This window comes from Colias philodice, chromosome 14 (genome assembly GCF_061535455.1).
Source record: "Colias philodice isolate Cphi_HAF_F1 chromosome 14, ilColPhil1 Martin Lab GWU primary, whole genome shotgun sequence".
Taxonomy (NCBI): domain Eukaryota; kingdom Metazoa; phylum Arthropoda; class Insecta; order Lepidoptera; family Pieridae; genus Colias; species Colias philodice.
The window spans coordinates 9,980,544-9,995,674 of NC_143099.1; the positions used below are offsets into that span (position 1 = coordinate 9,980,544).

At 32.3% G+C, this 15,131-nt stretch overlaps 2 protein-coding genes across 2 annotated transcripts; both read right to left on the minus strand.

Annotated features, from left to right (window-relative positions):
• Window positions 1-6,058: 6,058 nt before the first annotated feature.
• Window positions 6,059-8,003, minus strand: LOC149483005 (organic cation transporter protein-like). The gene is made up of 2 exons (XM_089703562.1): window positions 7,975-8,003; window positions 6,059-7,658 (listed from the first exon to the last, which is right to left on the minus strand). The coding sequence occupies exons 1-2, from the start codon at window positions 8,001-8,003 to the stop codon at window positions 6,140-6,142; spliced, it is 1,548 nt and encodes a 515-aa protein (XP_089559688.1). The 3' UTR covers window positions 6,059-6,139.
• A 354-nt stretch (window positions 8,004-8,357) lies between these two features.
• On the minus strand, window positions 8,358-12,105 carry LOC149483006 (organic cation transporter protein-like). Its single transcript, XM_089703188.1, has one exon. The coding sequence runs from the start codon at window positions 11,997-11,999 to the stop codon at window positions 10,602-10,604; it is 1,398 nt and encodes a 465-aa protein (XP_089559314.1). The 5' UTR covers window positions 12,000-12,105; the 3' UTR covers window positions 8,358-10,601.
• Window positions 12,106-15,131: the final 3,026 nt, after the last annotated feature.

A 15,131-nucleotide genomic window follows, 5' to 3' on the forward strand; every position in this document is an offset into this window, starting at 1 on the left:
AATTAGGCTATCTTTATAATAATGTACATGTGCAAGCCCTAATTAAAAACTTAAACATCTCCTTTTATTAATAGATAAATTAAAGGATAAATGCTTCTGTAGGTGTTTGATATATTTTAAGATGTCTGTTACCTAAATTCATGTACTTAAAACATACTTTTAGTCAATTTCACAACTATTGGATATGTTCTCATTGGCTTATCAGTCAGTTAACTTACACATAATGTATGAAAATATAAGCCAAAAAATATTAGATTTTTGTAGTTGTGAAATTGGCCCTTAGTGTTACATTTTATATCTGTGGTCTAAATTAATTGTTCTAAGTCTCTGTGTTGTGGTCTCGTGATAAATTTAAAACAGCTTTATAAATTAGTTGCTTAACCAAATTGTTATTTTTTTATCATTAAGAGATGTTTGTCAAATACATTATGTATTATTATATTTTTATGTTAATTCCTTGCTTTTAATTTCATTTCGAAAATACTATATCCTCTTGAATTCACAAATAATATTTTATCGAATAAGTTGATCATGCAATGATGAATGAATGACAATTTAAAATAGGGAATAATTAAAAATTAAAATAAGCGCGGAATTGATGTTATGCAAGACTCAACCTTATATAATTATCGTTACAATTAAATTTGCTATGACCAACTATTAAAATGGGATTCAAATAGTGCCTGTTAAAAGGACAGTGCACGATTAATTAATAATATAATAATTTCTGATGCACTACAATTGAAAGCAAAATAATAAAATACAGGGTGGCCCATAAGTCCCTTGAAATGTAAAAAAATAATTAAAAAAAACTAAGTAATGACATTATAAAAAAGGTTTTTATTTTGTCATAATCCTTATAAAACGGGAATTATTTTTTGAAAATTACATCATCTAAATGTAATCCGTTACGATCGCGGCACTCCTGTAAGCGACATTTAAAATTATCCATCTTTGCGCGGCAAGTAAGCTCTGTAATGATTGCCATTTCTCTACGGACGACCGGCATAGCGACGTTAGAGGTAGTATGTGCGGTTGCTCCATCTTGTTGAAACCCCTGGAACGCTTACGAGTAGACTGGGTAGGATTTTCACGAATTGAGTGTTTCAATTCTTGATTTTTTAACATTCTTATAATTTAACTACATTCAATAAATATTTTTAATTTGTTACGGCGATACAGGCTAAATTTTAAAGTTATGTATGCTCTATCACCTATTACAACCTAAAATTAATGGTTCCGCTATAATAAAAATACCTAGTTACTAATGCACATTATTATGGAATTATTTTTGTTTTATTTTGTGGGCTCTTCTCATACTGGGGACCTTCAAGAAAAGAGCATAGTCCTACTTGAAAGGCCGGCAACACACAATGTCTCTGGCACTGTGGGTACATATGGGCGACGTGGAGCAGTGCTCCAGGAGCACTTACCACAAGGTGACGCGTCTGCTCTGTTGCCCCCTATTGCATAAAAGAAAATTACATTTTTTCCTCTCATTTCTTTTTATTAAGTACTATAAAATAATAACTGCCCGTCCCTGTATATTTATGTACTTAGAATAATTATTGGATACTGAATGTACTTACCTACTTATAAAAAAATTGTCAGCTTGCATGAAAATCTTAGTGATCATAGGTACTTATTTTAAATGATCTTGATGTTAAAATATATGTTTCTCGTCTCTTATACTATAGTGTCTATAAAAGTTTTTCCTTAAGTACTGTGATTAAAATATTTATTGTTTGAAGTAAATATAAAATATTTAGTTTAAAATGTATTTTATTTAATTGCATAATATTTGTTGTTAATTGTACCCAATGATGATGTAGCGACGACAAGCCAATTTACGAGTTACCGAAATATTTCAAGTGTAGTACCTAGTACCTACTAAGAAAGTTCCCACCATAGGTTCACACGGTAACTCGTATATAAACAGTTCGTGCGGTATGCATGAACAGTTAAGGGCTTGTCGGGACGCGGGTTGGTCGCATTAGGTCGAATATTAATTACATATTATATTCCTAATGCGACCAACCCGCGTCCCGACAAGCCCTTAACTGTTCATGCATACCGCACGAACTGTTTATATACGAGTTACCGTGTGAACCTATGGTGGGAACTTTCTTAGTAGGTACTAGGTACTACACTTGAAATATTTCGGTAACTCGTAAATTGGCTTGTCGTCGCTACATCATTCCCCCCTTAAAATAAAAAGGGTATACAAGTAAAAAAATCTTACAATAAAATTAAACAATAAACAAAGGGGTATATATATAAAGTGTCGCTATATAAGATTACAAAATGTTTACAATATAAAGTATAAAAAATGTTCACAATATAAATCAATCATAACGTATACAAGTGGTTACAGTTAACACCTAATTTCGTTAAACTATTTATGTTATTACAAAAACTCGGTTGGGTCTTCTAAGTGGCGTGCGATTATTGTTACACGTCAATTAACACTTAGTAACGTCAAAATTTCAAATCTCAATACGTTCTTTACACTTGTATCGTTTAATATTACAAAGGCTATTACTATACACTCATAAGCCATAAATCCAAAGTACTTAAATTTATAATTAGTAAACATTTCAATCAATACTTAACACAAACATAAATTTGAAATATCATACTTAAAACGTTATACAATGAACTCGTTTCAAAATTACTTAAGTTCTATTATTTACTAAATACGATGTGTTGATTACTAAGTATTTATTATACATTTTTATGAAGTCTTATGAATACTTATAATCATCGTAATTTTAATAAATATAAAATAGTGGAAAAAATTACCAATACAATACTATTACCTAAATCGTACTGGTAATCGTATACTTAGCTCTTCCACTACGCGTGGTATGTGTATTAGGCAATTTGCTACTTGGAATTTGTAACGGAACCTCAGTATCTGCCCCAGATATCGTATCGCTATCATCATTCAAATAATATGCAGGTTTTAGACGGTCTACAGATATTCTAACTTTCCTGCCAGTCATTTGAATATAAAATACCTTTTCCTCTCGACTCAACACACGATAAGGACCGTCGTATGTTGGTTGTAAAGGCTTACGTACTGCGTCGTTTCTTACAAAAACATAATCGCACTTTTCTAAATCGGGGTGAATAAATATGTTCCGTCTTTCATTCTGCCTAATAGCTACTGACTGATATTTCCTAATAGAGTCTCGTAATTTACTTACATACTCAAGACTGCTATCTAATTCAAAACTCGATTTTTTATCGTAATAATCACCTGGTAATCGTAAAGTTGTTCCGTACGTAATTTCTGCTGCGCTTATGCCGGTATCACTTCTTACTGCTGTTATAAGTCCTAGCAACACAGTTGGTAATTCCGTAACCCAAGATGATGGTATATTGCATAAACGAGCCGTTAATGCCGCTTTAAGCGACCTATGCCAACGCTCTACCGCCCCGTTACTCTGTGGGTGGTAAGGTGTCGTACGCAACTTATTAATACCTAATAACTTCATTAGTGTAGCAAATAATTGACTTTCGAATTGGCGTCCTTGATCGCTTGTTAGCTTTTTCGGACAACCAAAACGAGAGATCCATCCTTCATATATTACACGCGAAATCGTTTCAGCAGTTATATATCTCGTAAGAAAACATTATGGCCATCGCGTCCCCCTGTCACTATGGTTAGGCAATACGTCCTAAAACCTTCGGGTGAAGTGGGTAAAGGTCCAATTAAATCAACATGAATATGTTCAAACCTATCGCACTGCAGAAACGATCCTAAACCTGACATTGTATGTCGATTAACCTTCGATCGTTGACATTCAATGCATGTTTTAACTTTTAAGCCATTGGCCAACGTGACGAATCATATTTGGCCAATAAAAACGATTTTAAATCAATTTGCGTGTAGTCCTTATTCCGGGATGACATAAATTATGCACACTATCAAATGCAATACGTCGAAATTTATCAGTCAAGTAGGGTCTAATTTTATCATTATCTAAATTACAATATATAAATGTACCGCTTTCAGGTAACATAATTTTCTTTAACCTATTATTAGCGTCTTTCGAATTAGATAATTGTAACATATAAGAATCTTGTTGTTGTTCCTTAGCAAGTTCCGCGTAATCTCTTACAGTGGGACAAATTATTGTTGTGACTCGAGATAACGAATCCGCAACGACATTATCTTGCCCACTTACGTGTCTCAAATCCGTGGTGAACTCACAAATGAATATCAAGTGTCATGTACGTCTGGGTAACTCTTTCTCGCTATTTACTTTATAAAACGCGTAAATTAACGGTTTGTTATCCGTATACACCGTTAACTGTCGTCCTTCGACCATATTCCGAAAATGACGAATAGCCAAGTAAATTGCTAATAACTCCCTATCATACGTACTATACTTGCGTTCAATCTTAGATTCTTAGAAAAATAACCTACATGAGTATCCGATGCGTCCGTCATAAGTGCGAGCGATGCATCGGCCCTAGGGTGCTAAAAAAATCTGCACTTTATAAACAAAAACATAAGTTGAGTTACCTTGGCGATAATAAATAACCATTTATACGGTCGCCGTAAACTAAGATCTAAAGTCATTAACTTAGTACCAAATGTCTTAATTACACTAAACTACACAGTACACTCACTCGCGGATTGGTTATTTTTCGACACTGGTAAAATTAAAATATTGCGCCGGTGTCCACTAAAAACTTAATATTACTCTTCCTGTCTTTTATACACAGGCGTTTATTTACGGTGGTACAAACATCCGCCTCTGTCTGTACCGTATCTAGTTTTTTAATTGGCTCTCCTGCTGCTTCTGCCACGCACAAGGTTGAATGCGTTTGCTGGCGTTATGCTTATAGCGGTAATGGAAAAAACGTAGCCAATTGGGATTTTTCTGTTTTGATATCCCTGCACGATCGCGACTTCGGGATGCGGAGCGATGCGAGCGATTTCCGTACCTTCGACCGCTAAACGATTTGCCTCTCGAGCCTGCACATTCCAGTTGGTCTATCCGCTGCTTTAGTTGTGCTAACTGCTCGAGGTTTAACGGTACCGACGAAACTGCTTTAACTGCCGGATTCATTTTTAATTTAAACAAACGATATCTATGCAATTCACTAATATAATATTCACTTTTCGTCGGGGGTCACCAATGTGGGAGTCACCAATGTAGGAGTCACCAATGTAGGGGCTTGTTATGTGCGGGTGTAATGAAAGATGAATAACTACGCAAAGGTTATATTTCGTTAACTACATAATATATTTATCCGTATGTAATTAATATTCGACCTAATGCGACCAACCCGCGTCCCGACAAGCCCTTAACTGTTCATGCATAGCGCACGAACTGTTTATATACGAGTTACCGTGTGAACCTATGGTGGGAACTTTCTTAGTAGGTACTAGGTACTACACTTGAAATATTTCGGTAACTCGTAAATTGGCTTGTCGTCGCTACAATATTATATATAGAAACAAGAGGATTGTACCTGTATAAAAATGTAACTATTTACTGCTAAGTTCAAATATAAGGTTTCATACATAAAGAAGTATGAAACAAAAATAACCACCATCAACGTGATACCACAGACGTGATACGTCGTAATTCCTACAATCTTCTCAGCATCACTACACATCACATCACGTCTTCAGCCATCTTATTAGTCTTTTTCGTCTTTCTTTGTCTCTTTTTGCGATTAAATAGATCACCTATTTGATCTTCAAAAAAAAAAAAACTAAAGTAAATTAAGGGTCATAGTTTATCTTTTGGGTAACTATTGCTATCTAAAAGTAAAAAAAAATATATTTACGTATAGGTATTATTGTTCATTATAGTTAGGTACATAAAATATGTCATGGACGGATAAGTAGGTATTAGTAGTTAAATGCAGTAAATTATGTATGTTAAGTACAATAAAATCAAATGTAAAAATATAATAATAGAATGTGTAAAACATTAATATCTAACTTAAATGGCAAGACATACCTTGCTACTCCTTAATTAATGCAATAGAAAGTAAAAATAATGTTATCACCGAACCCCATAAAAAACTGTCAGTTTCTAAATCTAATCTAGTTAAATTGTTTAATAATAATGCGTAATTTGGCACATCCAATAGTAATTAATACTGTTAACAATTATATTTTACTGTCGTTGTCCTTAGCCACCATGGATGTGGTAGCTTCTTCATCCTCTTCTTTCTGAGATCTTGCTTTATTTTTATAACGTTGAGAAAAGCAAGTGTCTCCCTTACCATGCCGTTCGCCATCAGCAATAGATTGTGGCAACGTTCGGTGCATCGTCTCTGGTAGAAATAAACACAGGAAGCCGGACAGGAGTGCAATGAGGCCAAAAGTTATAGAAGGAACTTTAGGATCGAAGCTCTCGAGTAAAGAAATAAACGGCGTTAAAGATCCACTCAATCTGGCAAACATTGAAGCCAAACCTAAAGCTGAGTTTCGTACCACGGTCGGAAATAGTTCAGCACAATAAATATATGCTATAGCAAATGACGCAGCTATACACAGTTTTCCAACTACCACAATTGTGGTTGTAACCATAACACTTACTGGTCGAAAAGCTGCAACTACACATGCGAAACCACCAACTAACATTGCTGAGCTGATAAAAGTTCTTCGCCCCCATACGTTAAGAAAATAAAAGACAACCGCATAACTCGGAATATCAACCAGAGCGAATATAGCTGTATTTAAGTAAGGGTTTCCTTCTGTATTACCGGAATTTAATGCTAGTCCATAATAAACTAACGAATTCGCAAACCAACATAAGCAAATTATCAATGTCATCTTTCTTATATGTGGTGTTTTAAATAGATCTAAAACTCCAGTTTTATTGGATACTTCAGGCTCTCTCTGTAATTTGTCGTTTAACTCGATTTTAGCCCTTGCAACATGTTCTGCTACATCCAAAACTTCGTCTGATTTGTTAAATTTCAATGCCTTTTGTACGATATTCACAGCCTCTTTTGTTTTTCCCTGAGCCCATAACCATCTAGGTGATTCGTCCATTAACCAAATATGTGGTATTAAAATTATACTATGTAATCCATAGACTACTTGCAAGATGGTTTTATCATCTATAAATGCACCCCATATTGCAACACAAATCATGCCGACTGAAAACATGCAATGAAAGATAGTAGCACATTGTGTTCGTTTACTGGGTCCTATGACTTCTGTAAGTAATACATAAGCTGGTATGAATGAACCAGCGGAGCCAACAATGCCATATAAGTATGTTACGACAGCGAATGACCAGTATTCCGGCATAAATGCTACTAGAACGCCTAAAAGTAGTTGTAATATCCCCGACCAGCAAAATACAGGTTTTCTACCAATTTTATCAGCTAATCCACCTAAATATATTGCTCCGGTGAATACTCCTAACATATAAAAAGATTGTGCTAGAGCTCCTTTATATCTTTGGTCGCAAACAAGATTCCATTCTATTCCCCTGGAAGACGATCTATATGTGGTGTCATATACCCATTGCGAACACGCGATCGTATCATTTCCCTCGGAAAACATTAAGCATTGATCGAGTTTCCCAGAGGGTGTTAAAGGTATGGCTCTTAATATTTCTGTCGAGTTCCATTGTGCTACGGATTCTTCTGTATCTACACCTTTGATCCAGCATCTGAAAATTAGCAACAAATACGAGTAAATATGGTGCTCGTGTCTTTGCTATTCGATGGGACAGTAAGGTGGTATGTACATTGCAAACATTGATAGTAGCGCGATTTTTGGATATTCTCATAGCTATTTGTATATTAAACTAGAAGGGACTATGTACAATTCTACAAGGAATTAGGCTCATAGCAACATTGTAATATGGAAATAAAAAGATGCCTTACCTGTTTGTATTTAAAAGAATATAATATCTATGTAGGTAAGTACCTATTTATAAAAAATATTTCCAATTTATTAACCATTTGAAGTACCTAAGTTAGTACCTTAGCTTAGGTTTAAGTAAGGGGTACATATCTAATTACCTAGGTCCAAATACATAATATTTATATATTATATAGGTAGTTTGAAGTGGTAAATTTCCAGTATAGGTAATCCTTTTTTTTTCGATGCGATTCGATCTTTATTGCCTACATATTAGGTAGGTTACCTTCTATTAATTAATTTTACTACGTTATCGCCTAAAACTATCTTTTTCAATGTATTCGCATGTAGTGAATTAAAATAAAATTGATTAAATTAAAAAAAACAAAGACATAAAACTTTTATTATGTATTCTGTATTATGGTAGATACATGAATCGATAAAAATTTGTCTATGTAGATGTTCATTTCCATTCAAATAGAGTATTTAAAATGAAAAACAATAGTAGCATAAATATATTTATTATTTTCTTTGATTCATTTAGTTGCCATATGAATTTACATTTGTACGATTCTAAGCTTAATCTATCACATAATGACGTTTAATCAGGCGGCAAAAAGGAACCAAAATTGACAACATTTGTCACTAAATTTAAATATAACAAACGCCCCATAAATTACTAATTATTTCTTATGTTGTAATCAGTATTTGAAGTAATCACTGCATTGTTACTTTTCCTTGCATTAAATAATTTGAAAAGGAAAGAGGCGGAACACTGATCAAATTAATTAATTTCAAGTTGGAACTCTGAAATGCGTTCCCAGTAAAAAAAAGTCCAGCAAAGTTACTACATCAGCTGAGTACTTTTCTCATACAAACAGACATAAAACAAACAAAAAGCTTTTTGAATTTATAATTTCTGATTTTATATATGCTATGATTTAAAAGATCTTAGTAAGTATATTATACAGCAATATTTCTTATTAAGTATATTTTAGTTATTATAACAAATAAACATTTAGTTATAAATAAAAAAATGAGAGATATCAACACCCGGATGGAACGAAGTTACAAAAATAACTAGCTTGCTATCTATGAGAGAGAGAGACACAGACCGAGAAACACGCGCATGCTGCACGTTTTACAACTATAGCTTTTGCTTTTTTAAAAAAGTGTCGTTACTATTTTTTGTCTTAATTTTTTCCGTCTAGCCCCCTTTCGCAACGCGCGATAAGGTACCTACACACTTCGTTTCAACATGGAGTCTTAAAATAATAATAACAATATATTAGTACGGTAAGGCTATAATTATCTATATTTTAATATTTAGTAACTTTAACACCAATATAAATTTTATAATCTCAACATAACAATAACAATTTGTACATAGCTATTCGTTACTTTGTCGCAAATGTTTGCAATTTATTTGATACAAACATATTATCAAGTATCAAATATAAAGCCTAATACATTAATAACTTAATATAACTATCAAGCACTTTAGAGAAGACAAAAATTCTATGATTGAACATAGTAAAATAACAAGATGTGATGTACTGAAATCAAGCGTATGATTACAATAAATATATGCAACATAACGTTCTAGATTTGTGATTGGAGTTATATTAATAATGAGGCAAATTTTAGTCAAAGTTCTGTTATTCCGAAAAAAAAACAGAAATCCAACGAACGTCACACAAACAATAAAAAGTTACCAATGAAACAGGCTGATGAACAGCCTAATGTTTTTAATTAACCCACGTATTATAAACACCAACTTATAGCAAAAATAATATCTTTATACTTTATCTACTTTCTAAACCTAGCTCTGATAACGAACATCTTTCGTCAATTTTAAACAATATGAGTAATTTTTCACTTAAAAATTAACATTTAGATCTATCTATCATACACATACTAAATCTGTGGGCTTTGCAATTAAGTTTACCTACTAAGCATCTATTTAAAATAAAGTAATATTCAATTGACTTACCTATGCCTACATTAGCAATACAATTTACAAAAATATACTTTCAGATCAAGTTCAAAGATCTAATAACATCACATAATAATTCCAATATTCAATAAAAATACGTAGCTTTAACAATGTAACAAGTCGAAATAATAACAATATTTTAATACATTTTATAGCTTTGGTAATAAAATAACTAATCATCTACATTTGATAAATAATTTGGAATCAAGCCTCCTGAAATTTTGGGATTTTATGTTCCTGTAATAATTATGAGAGATTGACACGCAATTTATTTTTGAGATCTCAATTACATGGTCTCAATCAATTTATCTCTCTCTTCAATTTATTAATTACAGTATAAAATAAGATCCACAGTAAACTAAAACACAATTAAAATTGTTAACGTAATTTTAAATGGAACCACCCTTATTATGAAATCATTACGACATTACTGTTTCTTTATTCTTAATATTTTTAGGTACGAGATATAATATATTAAAAATATATTGTAAATATATGTTAGTAAAATATAATCTGAGATTTATATCACTTAAAGATCTTTTTGAATTCAATAAATTTCTAATTGATAGACCCCTTTTAAAAACTAAGCTTCATAGACTTTTGCATAATACTTTAAAATAGCTCTTTATATTCTATTGAAGCCTGTTAGAACATTATCGGAGGTCTAACATTATTTGGACGGAACGTCGACTAATTTTCATTTTTTCCAATCTAGCTTATAGTATATAATTTCCTTCACATAACTATAACTTTTTACGCTTTTTTACTCATATCTTCTAAAGGCACCATAGCTTCAGCTATTTTATCCTCACTCGCATAGGTTTTATTACTTTTCTTACCGAGGCAGCTGGCAAAGCATGTGTCACCTCTACCAAAGTTTTCACCATCAGAAAGAGATTGAGGCATTGGTTGATTCATTGTTTCAGGAAGGAACAGGCAAAGGAGACCAGATAAAAGAGCAACGCAGCCAAAAGTTACCGCCGGTATTTTAGGGTTGAAAGAGTCCAATAAGGTTATTAGCGGAGTCAGTGCTCCAGATAGCCTAGCAAACATTGAACCTAAACCTATCGCCGAATTACGAACAACGGTTGGGAACAATTCAGCTGAATAATTGTAAATAATCGCAAATGATCCAGCAATGAATAATTTGCCAGCAATTACTATAACAGTCGATACTGTAGATCCTGCAGGGAGAAAAGTAGCAACAACGCATGCCCCACCACCTATTATCATCATAGAACTCATTAATGCTCTTCGACCCCAAATATCAAGAAAGTAAATAACTGCAGCGTAACTAGGCAATTCCACAATTCCAAAAATTGCTGTGATGAGATATGGGTTGCCTTCTAATTTTCCTGTACTGAGCGTAAGTCCATAATATACTAAAGAATTAGCGAACCAACAAAAACATACGTTTATAGTTTTAATTCGTAAATTGGGAGTTTTGAACAGATCAAATAAACCAGCTGCTGATTCTTCAGATCCTTTTGATACTTCAACTTTACCTTTTGAAACTAATTCTGCTCTATTTAAAACCTCATCTGAATTATTCATTTTTAATGCTTTTTGGACTATATCTACAGCTTCTTTAGGTCTCCCTTGGGACCAGAGCCATCTTGGTGATTCATCCATAATCCATATATGCGGTATCAAAATTATGCTATGTATTCCATAAACTACCTGAAGAATAATTCTATTATCTATAATTGCCCCCCATCCAGCAACTAACATTATCCCTACAGCAAAGGCACATTGAAAGGCTACTCCACAGGTAGTACGTTTCGAAGGTCCGACAATCTCCATGGTTAAGACGAAAGCTGGTATATATGCACCGGCTGATCCAAATAATGCGTAGAAGAAAGTAACAACTAAAAATGACCAATATTCGGGTATGAATGCTACAGCTATTCCTAAAATTAACTGTAGCACTGCGGCCCAACAGAACACAGTTTTACGCCCAAGCTTGTCTGCTAAACCTCCCAAGTATACAGCTCCAGTAAATACTCCTAACATGTAAATAGTTTGAGCTAAAGCTCCTTTCCATCTTTGGTCGCAAACAAGATCCCATTCAATGGCACGAGAGGACGTCCTATATTTTGAATCATAGACCCACTTAGAGCACGCGGCTGTTTCGTTATCTTCAGTATACATTAAGCAATTATGTAAACCGCCAGCTAAAGTTAAAGGGATTGACTGCAATACTTCCGGAGAGTTCCAACTAGCTATGGATTCGTTTGTGTCCACGCCGTCTATCCAGCATCTGAAAAATAAAAGTTGATTTGGATAAGAACATACTTCATAAATTTCTTATACAGAAGGTATTTGAGACATGTCATTTACGGTTTAAGTGATTAAAAATATTTGATTAAATTAAATTTAAAAAATTAAAATTAGGTACTCCAGCTTAATATCCAGGGGTTTCTTGAAAATTCTTTCAACAAAGGCTTATATTGTTAAGTCCGCTTTGTAGGTCCTTCCATTATACATTTCTCATTAGACAGTCTGTGCAAATTTTATGATAATTTGGCCACTTTCACTAATAAAATATGCAGTTTCTATTAAATAAATTTTCCAAATTCCTTTTTTATTTCAAAATAGTAAGATATTTTGGATGTTAAAATTCCAATAAGTACATCACACAATTTGAATACGTAAAAGATTTTAATATTGCTTGTCCTAGTTGTAAAAGAATAATTTTATACGTGATATAAATATGTAAGAAGGTAAGCAATACTTATAAAAGTACATAAATTACTTACGAATTATGGTACCTACTTTCACTCGTTTTCAGATAAAATCGTTATAATTATTCAGTTTTACCTATTGTTAGCCTGTTTTTCAGGTAGGTAATAGGTATTGTACATACCAATGATGTATAATTATCGATTAAAATGTATCTATAGAAATAAAGTATGTAAAACCAAATATGGGCATTAAAAAAAATTTGTGAACTTGATTTCTTGTCAATTTAAATACTTTACTCTATACACTGATATGAACCGAATTGATTTGACATTTAAAATATGAATCATGTAGATACGTAAAATCTAACTGAAAAACGATTATCTAACTGAAAAAAGATTTAAAAAATATATTTATAATTTTTTCATTATTTTAACAAGTTCCATCTAAAAAGGATTAAAAAAGCTTAAATGAAACTACATAATTCTAAAACATAAGCAAAAATAAATAGGTAAAAGAGTGAGAAAGAAAATAATACACAGGAATATAATATTTAAAATTTATTGTTGAAAACACACTGAAAATTTATGTTTCGTAATTTCAAATACAAAATAGTATATTATATGCAGTCTAATATCTTATAAAAAAACAAATGCTTACAAAGACTATATTACCTGTAAAACTAATATACCTGTAAAATTAATAGATGTAAATGAAGAGAAGTAGGATTAACTTCAGTTTTATTTTGAAATTGTTAAAAACATGTTTTTAAAGATCTAAAGAAAAGAAAAGATAATTTTGTTGTTAATTTTGAAGAGGTAATTTCAAAAATTAATTCAAATATTACTTTTACTACGAAGTACCTAATGTCATTTTAGCTACTATTCATTGAGATAATATTACTACGTATGGAGGAGACACCACGAACAAAGTCTGTGCGCCATTTTTTTGCTCTAACTAAGTTTTAAAAATTATTATCTAGTTAGGTACTTAACGATGAAAGTTATTCCTTTGCACTTTTCCGTATTATTTGTATTATTTGTACAATATCGTAACACACACGAAGGCATGTTTGATGCGTTTCACTTTAAAACCATTAAAAAATACCGCTCAACATACGTCACATGACGTATGTTGAGTGGAACATAAGTGATGTAGGCGGTGTCGTCTCCATATTAATATTATCTCAATGCTACTATTAAGTATTTCGTGGTCATGCACAAAAGCAACCGCACCGATTTGCAATTTATCTACTTTAGACCAATTACTTTAAAAACATGTTTTTAACGTATTTTATTACTACCTATTTTAAATAATATTGGCTACATATTTATTTGTTCATGCATAAAATTGCCACTTATCAAAAGAAACCTTGAAGACGGTACTTCATTAAGTACCTATAGGTACAATCTACATACTAATTACTAATACTATAAAGTTCATTTAGCATCAAATACCAATATGAAATATTGCATTTTTTTAAACGAAAGAAGAGAAGTCCTTATTTAATTGGTTGTAAAAACAACAATCAATGTATATTGTAATTATTCCCCATTTTGGAAAGAAAAGTACAGAACAACGAACAGAGCAACACTAATACAATAAATAAAAAGGTACAACTGGAAAATTTTAAGTAACTAGTAAAGAAAATCGTACTCGGGCTAATAAAAAAAAATACGGGTTGCACTCCGGGAGTGCCGGCAGAAGTGAAAACTTGATTATTAACGTTGAGCATGTTTGATATCCATCCGTCTTACGCTTTTTCGATCAGGTCACGTGTCCTGACGCGATACCCAACGCCGCTAAAGAAGTTTTCACTTCAATAACCAATCAATTTATAATTAAGTACTTTTGAGCATCTAATGCCATAAATTCCTTAACATTTTAGATAAGGCCCTGCCTCAATTATTTAATGTTTTATTTGAGCTTTATAAACTTCATTTACTACGCTATATGAACGATGTGATGGTAAAAATAATTTATAATGAGTTGCATGTATAAAAATGATAAACTTACATATAACATTGCAATAACAGTCTTTATTAAACCGTGATGTATCCAGACTAAAAATATTACCTGTATTTTATGAGCACCCTAGCCTAGTATAAAACGTAAGTCAAGTAGAACAGTAATTTCATTCCTGCAGTCAAAAATCACTTTAATTCGTACCAATGTTAGAATATTTTTTGTACTTATATCCTAATTTATCGCATACTCATAGACTACATTAAATACAAATATTGGCAAAACCCATATTCATACTTCAATATCTCCATCTTATTCAATATCTCTTTCCATAACTCCATCGTAAAATTCAAATAGATAACGGACGTTTTTAAATTTTTAAGATACAATTTACACTACTAGGTGCTACGTAGATTCAAGATTGTATTGTATATACCTACTTAAAACATTTTGATAAGGAGTATTGATATAATTGTGTTTGTAATTAATTTACTGATTAAAAGATCTGTAATGTCCATATTTTGGCAAATGTTACGATGGAGTAGGTAATAAAAGCCACTATAAAACGAAATCACTAGATTCACTAATCCTAAAAACCAATTATGATTTTTGTCGGTATATTTTTTAATATGTCAA

Coding starts and splice junctions, on each gene's coding strand:
- LOC149483006 (XM_089703188.1), bottom strand. CDS start 11,999: ATGTATACTGAAGATAACGAAACAGCCGCGTGCTCTAAGTGGGTCTAT.
- LOC149483005 (XM_089703562.1), bottom strand. CDS start 8,003: ATGTACCCCTTACTTAAACCTAAGCTAAG. Junction 7,659..7,974: donor TTACTTAAACCTAAGCTAAG/GTACTAACTTAG, acceptor GCTAATTTTCAG/ATGCTGGATCAAAGGTGTAG.